The 23,150-nt window shown below is 34.4% G+C and overlaps 1 protein-coding gene across 1 annotated transcript in view; it reads right to left on the bottom strand.

Moving 5' to 3' along the window:
- The window catches only part of LOC136034523 (conserved oligomeric Golgi complex subunit 5-like), a 134,546-nt gene that overhangs the window by 79,932 nt on the left and 31,464 nt on the right, over positions 1-23,150 (bottom strand). Inside the window, exon 4 of the mRNA XM_065715749.1 lies at positions 22,918-23,116. Within this exon, the coding sequence (XP_065571821.1) occupies positions 22,918-23,116 (199 nt within the window). The remainder of the gene's footprint in view (positions 1-22,917; positions 23,117-23,150) is intronic.

The following is a 23,150-nucleotide window of genomic DNA, read 5'->3' on the forward strand; positions in this document are numbered from 1 at the left end:
ATTAGAATAATGAGGTATAGATCTGAATACGGATTGTTTTTCCCATGGACATTTATATGTTGCATGTTCAAGAGTCAGTAAACCTGACAATCTCTTTATATGCACAGACAATGGGACAGCGAAGAATGTTGTATATTTGCATGTTTTACGTAGTTAAAAACATATATTTATATCTATCTCTATTCACAGGTGGGACACAGGGACACAACTACAATGGCGCGTAACTAATATGGCGCGTAACGACTTACGCGCGCGGGGGGGGGGGGGGCTTGGGGGGCGCGAAGCACCCCACCAACTAGGTGTTGGGGTGGCGCGAAGCGCCACCCCAACAGCTAGTATATCTATCTATATAAAATAAGTTGTCTGTCCGTTACGCCAGATTATATCTTATCTCTATATAAAAATGAAACTAAACTGAAAAGCAAACTGAAACTAAAAATGTAGAAACTGGGAATTGCATAAATATTTCTATATATTTTGACAATAGATTAAATTAATTCGAAAACCTTATAACAGATATTTATAATTTTGAGGTTTATTATAAATTGTTGAGTATTAGCATGCTTGCACGTAAAATTTTTTCTAACAGTCCATGTTAGAATGAACACTGACAAATTGAAAAACATTGAAAAAGATAGAATGTTACCAAATCCTACAACAAAAGAAACATCCGAGGAACCTGCTCAGAGAGTTAATGCCAAAAGGCTTGCGGCTAAAGAACGCAAAACCGCCCAATTAGAAGAAGATCAACCTGGACAGCGAGAGTCAAAACGTATCAAAACTGAAAATGATAGCGATGATGATTGGGTTTGGGATTTTGACTTGGATAAGGTTATCAATGCCTACCAGATTTTACTTAAAAAAACAAAGGCTCGGCGATGTGTATTTACGTCTGAAAAATAAAGAAGAAAAAGAAAACTGAAACTAAAAATGTAAAAACTGGGAATTGCATAAATATTTTAAAATATTTGACAATAGATTAAAGTAATTCGAAAACCTTAAAACAGATACTTAAAATTTGAGGTGTATTATAAATTGTTGAGCTTTAGTATACTTGGCACGTGAAGATTTTTCCAACTATCGATGTTAGAATGAACATTGACCGACAGACCGACAGAATTTGCGATTGCTATATGTCACTTGGTTAATACCAAGTGCCATAAAAATGTAAAAAACTAAAAAGAAAAAAGCAAAAAAGAGAAAAAGCTAAAAAAACTAAAAAAGCTGCAAAACTAAAAAAAAAGAAAAACTGAAACAGAAACTATCTATCTATCTATATATATAAAAATAAGTTGTCTGTCTGTGGATCTGTGGATCAGGTGACGTCATGTTTCTGTGTCGGCTGACGTCATGAAATTAGTTGTCAGGTGAGAGCGTCATGTTTTCTGTGCCAGCTGTTGTTCACTTAGCGGTACATTTACAGAATGGTCAACGTGTTTATTTCACGGAAACCAACGTGCAACAAAGAGTCCTGAATCCACCGGATACAACATTAACAGCTTTTTTTTCGCTTTGCAAAAATGATTCTTTTGCAAAAAAACTGCTGTATACTGAAGTGCCTTCGTATTACACGTGGAATACTAAAAATAAAGTATTTGAACGTCGAAAACAGGGTAAGTCAGTCGACGGCCAACCTACCATCTTCAAAGATACCACGATAGGAAGACTCTACACCGTTCACCCCAATCAACATGAATGCTTCTTTCTACGCCTGCTTTTGGTGAATGTACCCGGTCCGACATCCTTTGAGTATTTGAGAACTGTAAACGGTACTATACATGACACTTACCGTAGTGCATGCCAAGCTCTGAATTTATTGGAGAATGACCAACACTGGGATAACTGCATCAATGACGCGTGCGAAACGTCAACCCCAAGTCAAATTCGTGCATTGTTTGGCATCATTTTAACAACTTGCTCTCCATCAGCTCCTACAGAGTTATGGAAAAATATAAGTCAAAAATGTCCGAAGATATACTTCATCGAAAACAGTTAGAGACGTCAGATATGACTTTTGATTTTACATCAGAAATTTATAACTACACTTTAGTTGTTATAGAAGATTTGTGCGTAAGTATGGCAAACAAACCTCTTCAGGATTTGGGAATGCCTTCACCTAACCGTATCGCTGCTGTTTCGACATGTGTAGAATTGGATCGTGAACAAAGTTACAGTACGAGTGATCTATTGTCGTATGTACAAAATAACATTTCCAAGTTAACGTTGGAACAAAAAGACATTTAAGATACGATAATGCATTGTGTCGATAACAACGTTGGAGAAATTTTCTTTTTGGATGCGCCAGGAGGTACTGGTAAAACGTTTGTGATAAAACTGATTCTGGCATCATTTCGATCAAAAAATGATATAGCGTTGGCAATTGCGTCGTCCGGAATAGCCGCAACATTGCTGACTGGTGGAAGAACTGCTCATTCCGCTTTGAAATTGCCTCTGAACTTGCATTCTACAGAAACTCCCACGTGCAATATTTCCAAATCATCTGGGATGGGTAAAGTATTGCAGCAATGCAAACTTATTATTTGGGATGAGTGCACAATGGCACACAAAAAATCGCTCGAGGCTCTGGATCAATGCTTGAAAGATTTGCGAGGGAAGTCGAAACCCTTTGGCAGCACCTTAATATTGCTTGCGGGAGATTTCAGGCAAACATTACCTATAATACCTAGATCAACTCCTGCAGACGAAATGAATGCTTGCCTGAAAAATTCTAATTTATGGGCACACGTAAAAACATTAAAATTAACTACAAATATGCGTGTCCGATTGCAAAACGATGACTCTGGTCAAACATTTTCAGATCAATTGCTGGCAATGGGAAACGGAAAGCTCCCAGTAGACTCAATTTCAGGACGTATACAACTACCTGCTGATTTCTGTAATTTAGTGACGTCCAAAAATGAGTTGATTGAAAAAGTATTTCCGAATATTCTAAAAAATTATAAAAATAATAAATGGCTAAGTGAAAGAGCGATTCTCGCACCCAAAAATATAGACGTCCACGAAATCAACAATATTGTTTTGACCAAGATTCAAGACCAGGCAGTCTTTTACAAGTCAGTCGAAACAGTTTTGGAACCAAATGAAGCGGTTAATTATCCATCTGAATTTTTAAATTCCATAGATCTTTCAGGGTTTCCACCACACGTGCTACAACTAAAAATAGGCGTACCAATAATACTTTTAAGAAATATAAACCCACCAAAGCTTTGCAATGGCACTCGACTTGCCGTAAAAAAAAACAATGGAAAACCTAATAGAGGCCACAATCTTGACAGGGCCTTTTGAGGGTGAGGCTGTTCTTATTCCTCGCATTCCCATGATTCCAACGGATCTGCCTTTTCAATTTAAAAGATTGCAATTCCCAATTCGATTAGCATTTGCAATCACCATTAACAAAGCTCAAGGTCAATCATTAGAAAAATGTGGTATTGATCTTAATACTGATTGTTTTTCCCATGGACAATTGTACGTTGCATGTTCAAGGGTCGGTAAACCTGACAATCTATTTATATGCAGCGACAATTGGACAGCGAAGAATGTTGTATATTCGCAAGTTTTACGCAGTTAATTTGTATTTTGGAACCAAATGAAGCGGTTAATTATCCATCTGAATTTTTAAATTCCATAGATCCTTCAGGGTTTCCACCACACGTGCTACAACTAAAAATAGGCGTACCAATAATACTTTTAAGAAATACCAACCCACCAAAGCTTTGCAATGGCACGCGACTTGCCGTAAAAAAAACAATGGAAAACCTAATAGAGACCACAATCTTGACAGGGCCTTATGAGGGTGAGGCTGTTCTTATTCCTCGCATTCCCATGATTCCAACGGATCTGCTTTTTCAATTTAAAAGATTGCAATTCCCAATTCGATTAGCATTTGCAACCACCATCAACAAAGCTCAAGGGCAATCACTAGAAAAATGCGGTATAGATCTTAATACAGATTGCTTTACCAATGTACAATTGTATGTTGCATCTTTGAGGGTCGGTAAACCTGACAATCTATTTATACGCACAGACAATGGGACAGCGAAGACTGTTGTATATTCACAAGCTTTACGTAGTTAATTTGTATTGTATCTATCTATCTATCTATCTATCTATATAAAAACGAGTTGTGTGTATGCATGTTTGTTTGTTTGTAAAAAGAGCGTTTGCATATGATGTCATTATTAGTACATACGGCTTTGTATATGGACAGACAATGGGAAAGCCAAGAATGTTGTATATTCGCAATTTTTACGTAGTTTGAAACACATATATAAATCTATCTATATTCACAGGTGGGACACAGGGACACAACTACAATGGCGCGTAACTAATATGGCGCGTAACGACTTACGCGCGCGGGGGGGCTTGGGGGGCGCGAAGCGCCCCACCAGCTAGGTGTTGGGGTATATTCACAGGTGGGACACAGGGACACAACTACAAGGCGCGTAACTAATATGGCGCGTAACGACTTACGCGCGCGGGGGGGCTTGGGGAGGCGCGAAGCGCCACCCCAACAGCTAGTATATATATATATATATATATATATATATATATATATATATTATATATATATATATATATATATATATATTATATATATATATATATATATATATATATATATATATATATATATATATATATATATATATATTCACAGGTGGGACATAGGGACACAACTCCAATGGCGCGTAACTAATATGGCGCGTAACGACTTACGCGCGCGGGAGGGCTTGGGGGGGGGGGAAGCGCCCCCACCAACTAGGTGTTGGGGTGGCGCGAAGCGCCACCCCAACAGCTAGTATATATATATATATACTAGCTGTTGGGGTGGCGCTTCGCGCCACCCCAATATATATATATATATATATATATATACTATATATATTATATATTATATAGTATATATATATATACTAGCTGTTGGGGTGGCGCTTCGCGCCACCCCAACACCTAGTTGGTGGGGCGCTTTGCACCCCCCCCAAGCCCCCCCCGCGCGCGTAAGTCGTTACGCGCCATATTAGTTATGCGCCATTGTAGTTGTGTCCCTGTGTCCCACCTGTGAATATAGATAGATTTATATATGTGTTTCAAACTACGCAAAAATTGCGAATAAACAACATTCTTGGCTTTCCCATTGTCTGTGCATATGCAAAGCCGTATGTACTAATAATGACGTCATATACAAACGCTCTTTTTACAAACAAACAAACATGCATCCACATAACTCGTTTTTATATAGATAGATACAATACAAATTAACTGCGTAAAACTTGCGAATAAACAACATTCTTCGCTGTCCAATTGTCGCTGCATATAAATACATTGTCAGGTTTACCGACCCTCGAACATGCAACGTACAATTGTCCATGGGAAAAACAATCAGGATTAAGATCTATACCACATTTTCTATTGATTGACCTTGAGCTTGGTTAATGGTGATTGCCAATACTAATCGAATTAGGAATTGCAATCTTTTAAATTGAAAAAGCAGATCCGTTGGAATCATGGGAATGCGAGGAATAAGAACAGCCTCACCCTCATAAGGCCCTGTCAAGATTGTGGCCTCTAAGCCGTATGTACTAATAATGACATCATATGCAAACGCTCTTTTTACAAACAAACAAACATGCATACATACACTCGTTTTTATATAGATAGATAGATAGATAGATAGATAAAATACAAATTAACTGCGTAAAACTTGCGAATATACAACATCTTCGCTGTCCAATTGTCGCTGCATATAAATAGATTGTCAGGTTTACCGACCCTCGAACATGCAACGTACAATTGTCAATGGGAAAAAACAATCAGTATTAAGATCTATACCACATTTTTCTAATGATTGACCTTGAGCTTTGTTAATGGTGATTGCAAATGCTAATCGAATTGGGAATTGCAATCTTTTAAATTGAAAAGGCAGATCCGTTGGAATCTTGGGAATGCGAGGAATAAGAACAGCCTCACCCTCAAAAGGCCCTGTCAAGATTGTGGCCTCTATTAGGTTTTCCATTGTTTTTTTTACGGCAGGTCGAGTGCCATAGCAAAGCTTTGGTGGGTTTATATTTCTTAAAGTATTATTGGTAGGCCTATTTTTAGTTGTAGCACGTGTGGTGGAAACCCTGAGAATAATATCTCGAGGTAAAAACTGATCACCGACCATAACGATGGCCACTTCGTCGATAGTTGGAGCATTGTATCTACGCACATGTTGGCCAGGAGGCGTTTTTGTCAGCGGAAATAACAATTTTATGCGTATAAGTAGGCATCAAATCGATGGCTGTTTTGAACAGACGCACTAAATTATTATTTTCGTGGAAAAGATGTTGTAATTGGGAAACGATTGTCCTTTCAATGTTGGGAGAAATTTCGCAACGTGCATTCAATTCAGAATTTCTATCACTGATGAAGTACAATTGTAAAAATTTATGATTCTCGCCTGAGAATGGTAGAAGAGACCCTGCTCTATGATAAATTTGCCCTTTTACTTTGAAAGTAGACATAAATTGATCTGGATTTTCAATTTGGGCTCCAAACGACGTCATTTGGAAACATGAGTTGTATTTTCTGATTCATTTATATTCCTTATGTCCCGGTGTCCCGGTCGTCATTTATATCCCCCTGTTTTATATCCCGCTTATTTTTCAGTTTTTTCCTTTTTTTAGTTTTTTTTTTTACTTTTTTAGTTCTTTTAGTTTTTACGTTTTTTAGTTCTTTTTAGTTTTTTAGATGAATTTTTTTTTTAGTTTTTTACCTTTTTTTCTTTTTAGTTTTTATTGGTTTTTACCTTTTTTTAGCTTTTTATCTTTTTTATTTTTTTTTATTTTTATTTTTAATTTTATTAGTATTCTTTTTCTCTTCTATTTTTCATTTTTCCTTTTTTTTAGTTTTTTTTAGTTTTTAGTTTTTTAAGTTTTTTCCTTTTTTTAGTTTCTTTAGTTTTTTTAGTTTTTCGGCTTTTTTATTTTTTTATTAGTTTTTAGTTATTTTTGTAGTTTTTGCCTTTTTTTAGTTTTTTCAGTTTTTTTTTTAGTTTTTACTTTTTTACCTTTTTTAGCCTAACCAGGATTTGAACCTGGGACCTTCATTCTCCGTTCTGATACCCTCTCTCACCGAGTGACTACTCCAGCATGTTCATTTTGGTGTTTTAAATGGTATATTATTAACCAAATTAATGTGTTTTACAATATACTAAGCATCGTCATAACAAAAATGACGGCAACTAATTTCATGACGTCAGCCGAAACATGACGTCACCTGATCCACAGATCCACAGACCCACAGACCCACAGACAACTTATTTTTATATATATAGATAATATATATATACTAGCTATTGGGGTGGCGCTTCGCGCCACCCCAACACCTAGTTGGTGGGGGCGCTTCGCGCCCCCCCCAAGCCCCCCCGCGCGCGTAAGTCGTTACGCGCCATAATAGTTACGCGCCATTGTAGTTGTGTCCCTATGTCCCACCTGTGAATATAGATAGATATATATATATAGATATATATATATATATGGTTTTAACTACGTAAAACTTGCGAATATACAACATTCTTTGCTGTCCCATTGTCTTTGCATATAAATAGATTGTCAGGTTTACCGACTCTTGAACATGCAACATATAATGGTCCATGGGAAAACAATCTGTATTCAGATCTATACCTCATGATTCTAATGATTGCCCTTGAGCTTTGTTGATGGTGATTGCTAATCGACCATTCCCTGTCCCGGTGTCCCGGTCGTCATTTATATCCCCCTGTTTCCCCCGGTGTCCCCGTTGTAGTTGTGTCCCTGTGTCCCGGTCGTCATTTATATTCCCTGTGTCCCGGTCGTCATTTGTATCCCGGTGTCCCGTTCTGTATATACATTCGTTTTTTAGTTTTGTTTTTCTCCTTTATTTTTTTTTTTTCTTCTTTTTTAGTTTATTTAGATTTTTAGATTTTTTAGTTTTTTTATTAGTTTTTAGTTTTTTTTTCTTTTTAGTTTTTTTGTAGTTTTTACCTTCTTTTTAGTTTTGTTAGTTTTTTTTTTTTTACTTATGTCCTGGTCGTCATTTATACTCCCTGTGTCCCGGTGCTTTGTTGATTGCTAATCGAACATTCCTTTTGTCCTGGTCGCTTTCTCTTTGAGTGTCGTCATTTATTTTTTTCTTTTTTAGTTCTTTTAGTTTTTACCTTTTTTAGTTTTTTTTAGTTTTTTAGATGAAATTTTTTTTAGTTTTTTCCTTTTTTTCTTTTTAGTTTTGTATTGGTTTTTACCTTTATTTTAGCTTATTTTTCAGTTTTTTCCTTTTTTTAGTTTTTTTTATTTTTTATTTTTTTTAGTTTTTTACCTTTTTTAGTTTTTTTAGTTTTTTTAGTTTTTTAGCTTTTTTACTTTTTTTATTAGTTTTTAGTTTTTTTTTGTAGATTTTGCCTTTTTTTAGTTTTTTCAGTTTTTTTTTTAGTTTTTTATAGGTTTTTACCTTTATTTTAGCTTATTTTTCAGTTTTTTCCTTTTTTTAGTTTTTTTTAGTTTTTAGTTTTTTTAGTTTTTTACCTTTTTTTAGTTTTTTAGTTTTTTTAGTTTTTTAGCTTTTTTATTTTTTTTATTAGTTTTTAGTTTTTTTTGTAGTTTTGCCTTTTTTAAGTTTTTTTTAGTTTTTTAGCTTTTTTATTAGTTTTTAGTTTTTTTTGTAGTTTTTGCCTTTTTTTAGTTTTTTTCTTTTTAGTTTTTTGTAGTTTTTACCTTCTTTTTAGTTTTGTTAGTTTTTTTTTAACTTATGTCCTGGTCGTCATTTATACTCCCTGTGTCCCGGTGCTTTGTTGATTGCTAATCGAACATTCCTTTTGTCCTGGTCGCTTTCTCTTTGAGTGTCGTCATTTATTTTTTTCTTTTTTAGTTCTTTTAGTTTTTACCTTTTTAGTTTTTTTTAGTTTTTTAGATGAAAATTTTTTTTAGTTTTTTCCTTTTTTTCTTTTTAGTTTTTTATTGGTTTTTACCTTTATTTTAGCTTATTTTTCAGTTTTTTCCTTTTTTTTAGTTTTTTTTTAGTTTTTATTTTTTAGTTTTTTACCTTTTTTTAGTTTTTTTAGTTTTTTTAGTTTTTTAGCTTTTTACTTTTTTTATTAGTTTTTAGTTTTTTTTGTAGTTTTTGCCTTTTTTTAGTTTTTTCAGTTTTTTTTTTAGTTTTTTATTGGTTTTTACCTTTATTTTAGCTTATTTTTCAGTTTTTTCCTTTTTTTTAGTTTTTTTAGTTTTTAGTTTTTTTAGTTTTTTACCGTTTTTTAGTTTTTTTAGTTTTTTTAGTTTTTTTAGTTTTTTAGCTTTTTTATTTTTTTATTAGTTTTTAGTTTTTTTTGTAGTTTTTGCCTTTTTTTAGTTTTTTTAGTTTTTTAGCTTTTTTATTAGTTTTTAGTTTTTTTTGTAGTTTTTGCCTTTTTTTAGTTTTTTTAGTTTTTTAGCTTTTTTATTTTTTTTATTAGTTTTTAGTTTTTTTTTGTAGTTTTTGCCTTTTTTTAGTTTTTTCAGTTTTCAGTTTTGTCACCTGATCCAGTTTTTTCAGGTGACGTCACCTGATCCACAGATCCACAGATCCACACACAGACAACTTATTTTTATATATATAGATTTTTTAGTTTTTTACCTTTTTTTAGTTTTTTTAGTTTTTTTAGTTTTTTAGCTTTTTTACTTTTTTTTATTAGTTTTTAGTTTTTTTTGTAGTTTTTGCCTTTTTTTTAGTTTTTTCAGTTTTTTTTTAGTTTTTTATTGGTTTTTACCTTTATTTAAGCTTATTATTCAGTTTTTTCCTTTTTTTTAGTTTTTTTTAGTTTTTAGTTTTTTTAGTTTTTTACCTTTTTTTAGTTTTTTTAGTTTTTTTAGTTTTTTAGCTTTTTTATTTTTTTTATTAGTTTTTAGTTTTTTTTGTAGTTTTTGCCTTTTTTTAGTTTTTTTAGTTTTTTAGCTTTTTTATTAGTTTTTAGTTTTTTTTTGTAGTTTTTGCCTTTTTTAGTTTTTTTTAGTTTTTTAGCTTTTTTATTTTTTTTATTAGTTTTTAGTTTTTTTTGTAGTTTTTGCCTTTTTTTAGTTTTTTCAGTTTTCAGTTTTGTCACCTGATCCAGTTTTTTCAGGTGACGTCACCTGATCCACAGATCCACACACAGACAACTTATTTTTATATATATAGATATATATATATATGTTGCATATAAATAGATTGTCAGGTTTACTGACTCTTGAACATGCAACATTTAATTGTCCATGGGAAAAACAATCCGTATTCAGATCTATACCTCATTATTCTAATGATGTGTCCCTGTGTCCCGGTCGTCGTTTATATTCCCTGTGTCACGGTCGTCATTTGTGTCCCGGTGTGCCAATTTGTAATTTCTCTTTGAGTGTCCCGGTCGTCATTTATATTCCCTGTGTCCCGGTCGTCATTTGTGTCCCGGTTTCCCTGTCGTCATTTGTATCCCGGTGCCCCGGTCTGTGATTTCTATTCGAACAATCCCTATGTCCCAGTCGTCATTTATATATCCCACCTGTGCCCCCTGCGTCCCCGTTGTAGTTGTGTCCCTGTGTCCCGGTCGTTATTTATATTCCCTGTGTCCCGGTCGTGACTTGTGTCCGGGTGTCCCAGCCTGTAATTTCTCTTTGAGGTTCCCGGTCGTCATTGTCCCGGTCGTCATTTGTGTCCCGGTGTCCCGGTAGGTAATTTCATCAGTTGACAAACATGACGTCAGTCAACAAACAACTTCATGACGCATACAGCTCAATCCTTATAACGACGTCAGTCGACAAACATGACGTCAGTCGACATACAAACACGACGTCACTCGACACAAACATACACAGACAAATTATTTTTATATATATAGAGTCTTCGCTGTCCCATTGTCTGTGCATATAAATAGATTTTCAGGTTTACTGACTCTTGAACATGCAACATATAATTGTCCATGGGAAAAACAATCCGTACTCAGATCTATACCTCATTATTCTAATGATTGCCCTTGAGCTTTGTTGAAGGTGATTACTAATCGAACATTCCCTGTGTCCCCATCGTCATTTGTGTCCCGGTGTCCCAGTATGTAATTTCTCTTTGAGTATTTTGGTCGTCATTTATATTCCCTGTGTCAAGGTCGTCATTTGTGTCCCGGTGTCCCAGTCTGTAATTTCATCAGTTGACAAATATGCCGTCAGTCGACAAACAACTTCATGACGACATACAGCTCAATCCTTATAATGACGTCAGTCGACAAACATGACATCAGTCGACACACAAACATGACGTCAGTCGACAGACACACAAACAAACAACTTATCTATCTATATATATAAAAATAAGTTGTCTGTCTGTCTGTGGATGGATCAGGTGACGTCACCTGAAAAAACTGGATCAGGTGACGTCAAAACTGAAAAAACTAAAAAAAGGCAAAAACTACAAAAAAAACTAAAAACTAATAAAAAAAATAAAAAAGCTAAAAAACTAAAAAAACTAAAAAAAGGCAAAAACTACAAAAAAAACTAAAAACTAATAAAAAAGCTAAAAAACTAAAAAAACTAAAAAAAGGCAAAAACTACAAAAAAAAACTAAAAACTAATAAAAAAAATAAAAAAGCTAAAAAACTAAAAAAACTAAAAAAAACTAAAAAAGGTAAAAAACTAAAAAAACTAAAAACTAAAAAAAACTAAAAAAAAAGGAAAAAACTGAAAAATAAGCTAAAATAAAGGTAAAAACCAATAAAAAACTAAAAAAAAACTGAAAAAACTAAAAAAAGGCAAAAACTACAAAAAAAAACTAAAAACTAATAAAAAAAGTAAAAAAGCTAAAAAACTAAAAAAACTAAAAAAACTAAAAAAAGGTAAAAAACTAAAAAAATAAAAAATAAAAAAAACTAAAAAAAAGGAAAAAACTGAAAAATAAGCTAAAATAAAGGTAAAAACCAATAAAAAACTAAAAAGAAAAAAAGGAAAAAACTAAAAAAAATTTTCATCTAAAAAACTAAAAAAAACTAAAAAAGGTAAAAACTAAACGAACTAAAAAAGAAAAAAATAAATGACGAAACTCAAAGAGAAAGCGACCAGGACAAAAGGAATGTTCGATTAGCAATCAACAAAGCACCAGGACACAGGGAGTATAAATGACGACCAGGACATAAGTAAAAAAAAAAAACTATCTATATATATAAAAATCAGTTGTCTGTGGATCTGTGGATCGTGGATCAGGTGACGTCACCTGAAAAAACTGGATCAGGTGACGTCAAAACTGAAAAAACTAAAAAAAGGCAAAAACTACAAAAAAAACTAAAAACTAATAAAAAAAATAAAAAAGCTAAAAAACTAAAAAAACTAAAAAAAGGCAAAAACTACAAAAAAAAACTAAAAACTAATAAAAAAGCTAAAAAACTAAAAAAACTAAAAAAAAGGCAAAAACTACAAAAAAACTAAAAACTAATAAAAAAAATAAAAAAGCTAAAAAACTAAAAAAACTAAAAAAACTAAAAAAAGGTAAAAAACTAAAAAAACTAAAAACTAAAAAAAACTAAAAAAAGGAAAAAACTGAAAAATAAGCTAAAATAAAGGTAAAAACCAATAAAAAACTAAAAAAAAACTGAAAAAACTAAAAAAAGGCAAAAACTACAAAAAAACTAAAAACTAATAAAAAAAGTAAAAAAGCTAAAAAACTAAAAAAACTAAAAAAACTAAAAAAAGGTAAAAAACTAAAAAAAATAAAAAATAAAAAAAAACTAAAAAAAAAGGAAAAAACTGAAAAATAAGCTAACATAAAGGTAAAAACCAATAAAAAACTAAAAAGAAAAAAAGGAAAAAACTAAAAAAAATTTTCATCTAAAAAACTAAAAAAAACTAAAAAAGGTAAAAACTAAAAGAACTAAAAAAGAAAAAAATAAATGACGACACTCAAAGAGAAAGCGACCAGGACAAAAGGAATGTTCGATTAGCAATCAACAAAGCACCGGGACACAGGGAGTATAAATGACGACCAGGACATAAGTAAAAAAAAAAATTAACAAAACTAAAAAGAAGGTAAAAACTACAAAAAAACTAAAAAGAAAAAAAAACTAAAAACTAATAAAAAAACTAAAAAATCTAAAAATCTAAATAAACTAAAAAAGAAAAAAAAGGAAAAAAATAAAGGAGAAAAACAAAACTAAAAAACGAATGTATATACAGACCGGGACACCGGGATACAAATGACGACCGGGACACAGGGAATATAAATGACGACCGGGACACAGGGACACAACTACAACGGGGACACCGGGGGAAACAGGGGGATGTAAATGACGACCGGGACACCGGGACAGGGAATGGTCGATTAGCAATCACCATCAACAAAGCTCAAGGGCAATCATTAGAATCATGAGGTATAGATCTGAATACAGATTGTTTTCCCATGGACCATTATATGTTGCATGTTCAAGAGTCGGTAAACCTGACAATCTATTTATATGCAAAGACAATGGGACAGCAAAGAATGTTGTATATTCGCAAGTTTTACGTAGTTAAAACCATATATATATATATATATATATATATATATATATATATATATATATATATATATATATATATATATATATATATATATATATATATATATATATATATATATATATATATATATATATATATATATCTATATTCACAGGTGGGACACAGGGACACAACTACAATGGCGCGTAACTATTATGGCGCGTAACGACTTACGCGCGCGGGGGGGCTTGGGGGGGCGCGAAGCGCCCCCACCAACTAGGTGTTGGGGTGGCGCGAAGCGCCACCCCAACAGCTAGTTTATATATATATATATAATAACTAGCTGTTGGGGTGGCACTTCGCGCCATCCCAACACCTAGTTGGTGGGGCGCTTCGCGCCCCCTCAGGCCTCATCGCGCGCATAAGTTGTTACGCGCCATATTAGTTACACGCCATTGTAGTTGTGTCCCTATGTACCATCTATGAATATAGATAGATTTATATATGTGTTTTGAACTATGTAAAACTTGCGAATATACAACATTCTTGGCTTTCCCATTGTCTGTGTATATACAAAGCCTTATGTACTTTTTTTAACTCGTTTTTATATAGATAGATAGATAGATAGATAGAAACAATACAAATTAACTGCGTAAAACTTGCGAATATACAACATTCTTCGCTGTCCAATTGTCGCTGCATATAAATAGATTTTCAGGTTTACCGACCCTTGAACATGCAACGTACAAATATCTTACAATATATTGTAAATATTTTACAATATAGTAAAATTTGTAAAAATTGCAAATGGTTAAAATTTTCTATCATCTATACTTTGAATATACAAATTTGATACCTTGTGACAGCTTTCTGGATGCATCCGTGTCTAGAGAGTCTCGGGACTTAGGTTCGATCCCAGCTGTCGCAAGGAAGTTGTTCTATTGTGATGTTGGATGGAAGGCTTGATAATTTTATTTTCGTATTTATATTTTCTATCATTCATACTTTGAATATACAAATACAATACAATGTGATAGCATTGTGGATGCATTGATGTCTAGAGAGTATCGGAATTTAAGTTGCAAACTAGCTTTCATTGAGTGAACGCTGAATTGTCGTAATTGAGATTGGACAATTAATAAACCTGAGTGGGAAGTTTTTCTTTATGAACATGACATTGATCGTCCCAGTCTGTAATTTCTCTTTGAGGTTCCCGGTCGTCATTTTTATTCCCTGTGTCCCGGTCGTCATTTGTGTCCCGGTAGGTAATTTCATCAGTTGATAAACATGACGTCAGTCAACAAACAACTTACAAATGTCCATGGGAAAAACAATCAGTATTAAGATCTATACCACATTTTTCTAATGATTGACCTTGAGGTTTGTTGATGGTGATTGCAAATGCTAATCGAGTTGGGAATTGCAATGTTTTAAATTGAAAAGGCAGATCCGTTGGAATTATGCGAATGCGAGGAATAAAAACAACCTCACCCTCAAAAGGCCCTGTCAAGATTGTTGCCTCTATTACGTTTCCCGTTGTTGTTTTTTTACGGCAAGTCGCAAGCCATTGCAAAGCTTTGGTGGGTTGATATTTCGTAACAATATTATTGATGCGCCTATTTTTAGCCGCAAACAGCTGAATAAGGTCTAGCCTTCATTTGAAGATTTATTTGTCTACCGGAATCTACAGATTGCTAATGGCTTCATAATTAGGAAAGGTCAAGAGAAAAATTTTAAAAAATTGTGGTTTTCTTTTATGAATAGGTCATGAAATAGGTCCAGGGGGAGAATTTTTTTCTTTTTTTTAATCCCTAATGTGTAAATATATAGCGAAAGTTACATATTTTTCATAAAGAGAAATTACAGACTGGGATACCGGGACACAAATGACGACCGGGACACAGGGAATATAAATGACGACCAGGACACAGGTATTTAAGAATATCGTTCAAAGACAAATTTTTAATTATAAGAAGACCGTTGAAAGAGAAATTTCTAATTGTAAAATGACTGAAGAACCTACAATGGCAACGGTACCACCATCGAAGTAGATAACCAGTGGGTTGTTCCATATTCCCCATTATTATCAAAAACATTTAATGCACACATAAACGTTGAATACTGTAACTCCGTAAAGGCAATCAAATACATATGTAAATACGTCAACAAAGGCAGTGACATGGCAGTTTTTGGCTTGCAGCCCGAAATAAAAGATTTCGACGAAATCGTACAAGATCAGGCTGGAAGATACATAAGCAGTAATGAAGCTGTTTGGCGAATTCTTTCATTTCCGATACATGAACGTAGTCCAGCTGTCGTTCACTTAGCGGTACATTTACAGAATGGCCAACGTGTTTATTTCTCGGAAACCAACGTGCAACAAAGAGCCCTGAATCCACCGGATACAAAATTAACAGCTTTTTTTCGCTTTGCAAAAATGATTCTTTTGCAAAAAAAACTGCTGTATACTGAAGAGCCTTCGTATTACACATGGAATACTAAAAATATAGTATTTGAACGTCGAAAACAGGGTAAGTCAGTCGACGGCCAACCTACCATCTTCAAAAATACCACGATAGGAAGACTCTACACCGTTCACCCCAATCAACATGAATGCTTCTTTCTACGCCTGCTTTTGGTGAATGTGCCCGGTCCGACATCCTTTGAGCATTTGAGAACTGTAAACGGTACTATACATGACACTTACCGTAGTGCATGCCAAGCTCTGAATTTATTGGAGAATGACCAACACTGAGATAACTGCATCAATGACGCGTGCGAAACGTCAACCCCAAGTCAAATTCGTGCATTGTTTGGCATCATTTTAACGACTTGCTCTCCATCAGCTCCTACAGAGTTATGGGAAAAATATAAGTCAAAAATGTCCGAAGATATACTCCATCGAAAACAGTTAGAGACGTCAGATATGACTTTTGATTTTACATCAGAAATTTATAACTACACTTTAGTTATTATAGAAGATTTGTGCGTACGTATGGCAAACAAACCTCTTCAGGATTTGGGAATGCCTTCACCTAACCGTATCGCTGCTGTTTCGACATGTGTAGAATTGGATCGTGAACAAAGTTACAGTACGAGTGATCTATTGTCGTATGTACAAAATAACATTTCCAAGTTTACGTCGGAACAAAAAGACATTTATGATACGATAGACTCAATTTCAGGACGTATACAACTACCTGCTGATTTCTGTAATTTAGTGACGTCCAAAAATGAATTGATTGAAAAAGTATTTCTGAATATTCTAAAAAATTATAAAAATAATAAATGGCTAAGTGAAAGAGCGATTCCCAATTCGATTAGCATTTGCAATCACCATTAACAAAGCTCAAGGTCAATTATTAGAAAAATGTGGTATAGATCTTAATACTGATTGTTTTTCCCATGGACAATTGTACGTTGCATGTTCGAGGGTCGGTAAACCTGACAATCTATTTATATGCAGCGACAATTGGACAGCGAAGAATGTTGTATATTCGCAAGTTTTACGCAGTTAATTTGTATTGTATCTATCTATCTATCTATCTATATAAAAACGAGTTGTGTGTATGCATGTTTGTTTGTTTGAAAAAGAGCGTTTGCATATGACGTCACTATTAGTACATACGGCTTTGTATATGCACAGACAATGGGAAAGCCAAGAATGTTGTATATCCGCAATTTTTACGTAGTTTAACTCCTGCAGACGAAATGAATGCTTGCCTGAAAACTTCTAATTTATGGGGCACACATAAAAATATTAAAATTAACTACAAATATGCGTGTCCAATTGCAAAACGATGACTCTGGTCAAACATTTTCAGATCAATTGCTGGCAATTGGAAACGGAAAGCTCCCAGTAGTGGGAAAGCCAAAAATGTTGTATAATCGCAATTTTTACGTAGTTTGAAACACATATATAAATCTATCTATATTCACAGGTGGGACACAGGGACACAACTACAATGGCGCGTAACTAATATGGCGCGTAACGACTTACGCGCGCGGGGGGGCTTGGGGGGCGCGAAGCGCCCCACCAACTAGGTGTTGGGGTGGCGCAAAGCGCAACCCCAACAGCTAGTATATATATATATATATATATATATATATATATATATATATATATATATATATATATATATATATATATATATATATATATATATATAGGCGAGCAATAATTGTGTATTTATGTATGTTCACAAAAATGGCACCATATTTTTTCGGAAAAATTTGTATTTGGGTTTCTCGCATATAAAAACGATCTGGATCGGTCAGAAGTCTGAGAAAATACGTTAACGAGTCTTAATTTTGGTATTTAGAAATGACGTCAAGTACTATGTTAGCACATTATATAATCATTTCTTATGACATTATATAAACATTTTCTTATATGATATCATCCATAACATAAACAAGATTGTTGAGTTTCCAACGCATCAATAATATAATGTCTGTTGGAAGGCCCAAAAAACCCGAAAACGAAAGACATGTGATACCAAACATGTGAGCGAGTAAATGAAAATCAAACTGGGCAGCAAGAATCAAAACGTGTCAAAATTGATAACGATAGGGATGATGATTGGGTTTGGGATTTTGACATGCTTAAGCTCATCAATCTCCCAAATTCTCAATAATTTGACTTTTCAGTACCTTCTCTCTAAAAATTAATTCTTTTGTATTTTTCTTCATCCAAAATTACTCTTAATTTCGTCTTTTTTTCAGAAGTGGACGTGTAGAACTGCTGGTAATAAGAATTGGGAATGAGTTAGGGGAAAATCAGGAATTCCTGAGGATATTTTTACATTAAGTTAACATTAGATATTAGACAGTTGTTAAAAACTATACGGTCATACATGGGAACAATAAACAAGAGCTAAGAGCTCATATGGCACTTGAAGAGGCAAGAAGAGCTAAGAGCCAAGAGATCATAAGGTATGAGCTCTAACAAAATTCTATGAATCAATAGATTGATTTAAAAAGGAAAATAAGAGGCTTAATGCCGGTCAAGATTTAAAATAAGAGCTCTGAATCACAATGTCCTTCTAAATATCAAAATTCATTAAGATTCCATCACCCACTCGTAAGTTATAAATACCTATTTTTTTCTAATTTTTCCTCTCCCTTTAGCCCCCCAGATGGTCGAATCTGGGAAAACGACTTTATCAAGTCAAATTGTGCAGCTCCCTGACACGCCTACCAATTTTCATCGCCCTAGCACGTCCAGAAGCACCGAACTCGCCAAATCACTGAACCCCTCCCCCCAACTCCCCCAAAGAGAGCGAATCCAGTACGATTCTGTCAATCACGGACATTTGTTTATTCTATCCACCAAGCTTCATCCCGATTCCTCCACTCCAAGTGTTTTTCCAATATTTCCCCCTCCAACTCCCCCAAGGTCAAAAGATCTGGCCGGGATTTGAAATAAGAGCTCTGAGACATGAATTCCTTCTAAAAATCGAATTTCATTACGATCCGAAAATCTATTCGTAAGATAAAAATACCCCAATTTTCACGTTTTCCAAGAATTACGGTTTCTCCGTCCAACTCCCCCGAATGTCATAGGATCTGGTCGGAATTTGAAATTAGAACTTTAAAGCACAAGATCCTTCTAAATATCAAATTTCATTAAGATCTGGTCACCCTTTCGTACGTTACAAATACCTCAATTTTCAAAATTATCCCCCCCCCCCCCAATTCCACCAAAGAGAGCAGATCCGGTCCAGTTATGTCAGTCACGTATCTTAGACAGGTTTCTATTCTTGTCATCCAGTTTCATCCTGATCTCACCGCTTTAAGTATTTTCTAAGATTTCCGGTCCCCCCAACTGTCCCACCTCAATTACGCTTGATCCGGTTGAGATTAAAATAAGAGATCTGAGTTACGAGGTCCTTCTAAATATGAAGTTTCATGAAGATCCAATCACTCCTTCGTAAGTTGAAAATACGTCATTTTTCTTATTTTTCAGAATTAGACCCCCCCCCCCCCAATTGAGCGGATCCGTTCCAATTATGTAAATCACGTATGCGAGACTTCTACTTATTTTTCCAACCAAGTTTCATCCCGATCCCTCCAATCTTAGCGTTTTCCATCATTTTAGGTTTCCCCACCCGAAACTTCCCCCAATGTCACCAGATCCGGTCGGGATTTAAAATAAGAGCTTTGAGACACGATATCCTTCTAAATACCAAATTTCATGGACCCAACTCCCCGCCCCCGTCACCAGATCCGGTCGGGATTTAAAATAAGAGCTCTAAGACACGATATCCTTCTAAACATTAAATTTCATTGAGATCCGATCATCCGTTCGTAAGTTAAAAAAACCTCATTTTTTCTAATTTTTAAGAATTACCCCTTCCCCCCCAACTACCCCGAAGAGAGCGGATCCGTTCCGATTATGTCAATCATGTATCTGGGACTTGTGCTTATTTTTCCCATCAAGTTTCATTCCGATCCCTCCACTCTAAGTGTTTTCCAAGATTTTAGGTTCCCCCCTCCAACTCCCCCCAATGTCATCAGATCCGGTCGGGATTTAAAATAAGAGCTCTGAGACACAATATCATTCCAAACATCAAATTTAATTAAGATCCAATCACCCGCTCATAAGTTAAAATACTTCATTTTTTCTATTTTTTTCCGAATTAACCGGCCCCTCCACTCCCTCCCCCAGATTTTCAAATCGGTCAAACGACTATTTCTAATTTAATCTGGTCCGGTCCCTGATACGCTTGCCAAATTTCATCGTCCTAGCTCACCTGGAACTGCCTAAAGTAGCAAAGCCGGGACTTCAGGTTTCCCCCCTCCAACTCCCCCCCAATGTCATCAGATCCGGTCAGGATTTAATATAATAGCTCTGAGACACAATATCATTCCAAACATCAAATTTCATTAAGATCCAATCACCCACTCATAAGTTAAAAATACTTCATTTTTTCAATTTTTTCCGAATTAACCGGCCCCCCGCTCCCTCCCCCAGATGGTCAAATCGGGAAAACGACTATTTCTAATTTAATCTGGTCCGGTCCCTGATACGCTTGCCAAATTTCATCGTCCTAACTTACCTGGAAGTGCCTAAAGTAGCAAAACCGGGACCGACAGACAGACCGACAGAATTGGCGATTGCTATATGTCACTTGGTTAATACAAAGTGCCATAAAAAACATGGAAATGGGAATTACCCCAAGCCCCCAAGATATCTGTTTCAACAGCCCTTAAGAATACTTTGGCATACATACTTTAGCGAGCATAAGACTACTGTTTAGTCGTCAAAATTAAGGCCTCCTCCCCTAACCCAATAAACAGTTCGCAACAACGATTTTTTTTGAATCGTAACAGTTTTATCGAACTATTATAAAAAAGAGAAAAAAAGTTCAAAAACAAAAGTTCTAACACTTCAAAAACAACTAAAAATTACAAAATAGCAGATGGGGGATGCCCCCCTTTCTACCCCCTGAATGATATATAACTAGCCCTTTGCTGGTACTGGTTAATTAAAAAAAAAACATTCTCGAAAACTACGCTTAGGTTAGATCTCAGAATACCGGTTTCATAGCCACAAAGAAAAGTGACGGGCGATAGAATACATTGGACTTGTATAATTGGGCCTATATATTTTCACATTAAAGGTGGGTTGGGGGGGGGCTTGGTTAGGTTAGGGGGCTGCCCAAATACTATACCAGAACCCACACCCCCGACCATCTAATGTGCAAATATATAGCCCAAATTACATCATTATATAAACTACAGTTTATATGAAGGTTATATTTCATTAAAATAGACCAAACTTCACTTCTTGGGTGTGTTTCGTTCAATTAACAAGTGCTATTTGCTTAATATACCAGACTAAAAAATTAAGGAAAAAAGAGCAAAAATAATGGCCTTTAGTCATGATTAAGTTTCAAGTAGCTGATGTATTACATTCAATTCCGCTTCTCAGAAGTGCTGAAGGAGTGCGGGAGTGTATCTTCCTTCCATAATGAGTTCTCTTGTTTACCTAAAATTTTTGTCGCTCTTTCCATGTATTAAAACAACTCGTTTTAATGCAATTTTTAAACCCCGTCTACTATCTGAATCGGTGTAAATCCTTTAGATGGGACAGAAGCATCATATCATGTTTGGTGTTGTTCGTACGTCTCTAAACATTATGTTTCCCGTATATTGTGTATGTTGTGTTGTATCTTAAAGTATGTTGTATTATCTTAAATTGTGTATGTTGTGTATTATCCATATGTTGTGTATTATCTTAAAGATAGTACACAACATGCCTGAGTTAGTGAGCAGAAACAAATTAAAAGCAAAACCAGCAAAAAGAGATTAAAAACAAAATCAATTAAATTAATCAGAGTCGATTTAATTAAAAGAAATTAAAAACTAAATTATACACTTTATCTCAGGCTCGGCGTGGAGTTTATAAGTTTTTTTGCAGCATTGAATATTCAATATGGAACAAACTGCTTTGCAAAAAAAAGTAAAAAATAAAAATAAAAAGGTCATGTATCTACGAATGGTTCAATTTTATGTAAATTTTTATATTTTCGGGGTTTTTGATCGTCGAACCCTAAAAATATTTTCCTTTATCGGAGAGAAAGAAAGAACAAAAACATATTGGTGATATATCTATGAGAGGTCCAATTATACTGCGGCGGACCTCCACGAGAGGTCCGATTATATACTGCAGCGTTACATTGTGCCTTTCGGTACGCAACAACCATAAACATTTCCAAACATAAACTTTTTGTAACAAACATAAACATAAACAAACAACAAACATAAAAAATTTCTAATTTTTTTGTACAAAAAATAAAATTGTCTTGATTCACAATTGCTATATTTGGTAAGTTAAAAGGTATGTATAGTTTTCTTCTTACGCTAAAGATGCATAAAAATGTTTGTTTTAAGCCTGGTGTAAAAAAAAATTATTTCAGTTCACATTTCAGATTTTTATGTATGTTTGCGCATGCTTGGGTACAAAATGCCAAAGTTAAAATGTTTTCTATTGGTTCCTTCTAAACCATAAAATTTTCTGTTTTTTTACGACAGAAAAAAAGGTACGGATCTATGAGAGTCCTGTTTATGACAGAGGGTGGGGGACAAAGTCATTTTTCAAAAATATTTCACATTCTCATGAAAATCCCCCGAAAACTGTTTTCTAAAAATTAGGGGGAGGCAAAAATCTGTATGTTACCACATGCTTTGGTATAAAATGCACGAGTTTAGATATTGTATTCTTCTATTTAATTCTCAATCGCCCTCTAGATTTAGAAAATGCACTCCCCCCCACCCCTATATTTCCGTGAATGGTTTTGACGATTTTTTTCCTATTTTTCTGCTTGGTGCATAGATCACACTGGTACACCTGTCCTAAATATTGTGCATTATACTCGGAAATTTACGATTTTGAACGTTTTAATTTACGTACCAACTTCAGCCAAGATTTCAGCTTGTCGAATTAAGTTGGTTTCATTCTCAAGCTGTAAGAGAAGTTCCAAATACCAAGAGAGGTCACGCAACGTATCACATGTTACTTGAAGTCGAGCCACCGTCACCACCTGAGTTTTTAGAACATTATATGGCTCTTGCAGTCGATTTCTTATAGCAGAAATTTCATCCAGCAATTTCTAGAGAAAAAGCAAACCATTCAAGAGTAACAAA

This window comes from Artemia franciscana, chromosome 13, assembly GCF_032884065.1.
Source record: "Artemia franciscana chromosome 13, ASM3288406v1, whole genome shotgun sequence".
In the NCBI taxonomy this organism is placed as follows: domain Eukaryota; kingdom Metazoa; phylum Arthropoda; class Branchiopoda; order Anostraca; family Artemiidae; genus Artemia; species Artemia franciscana.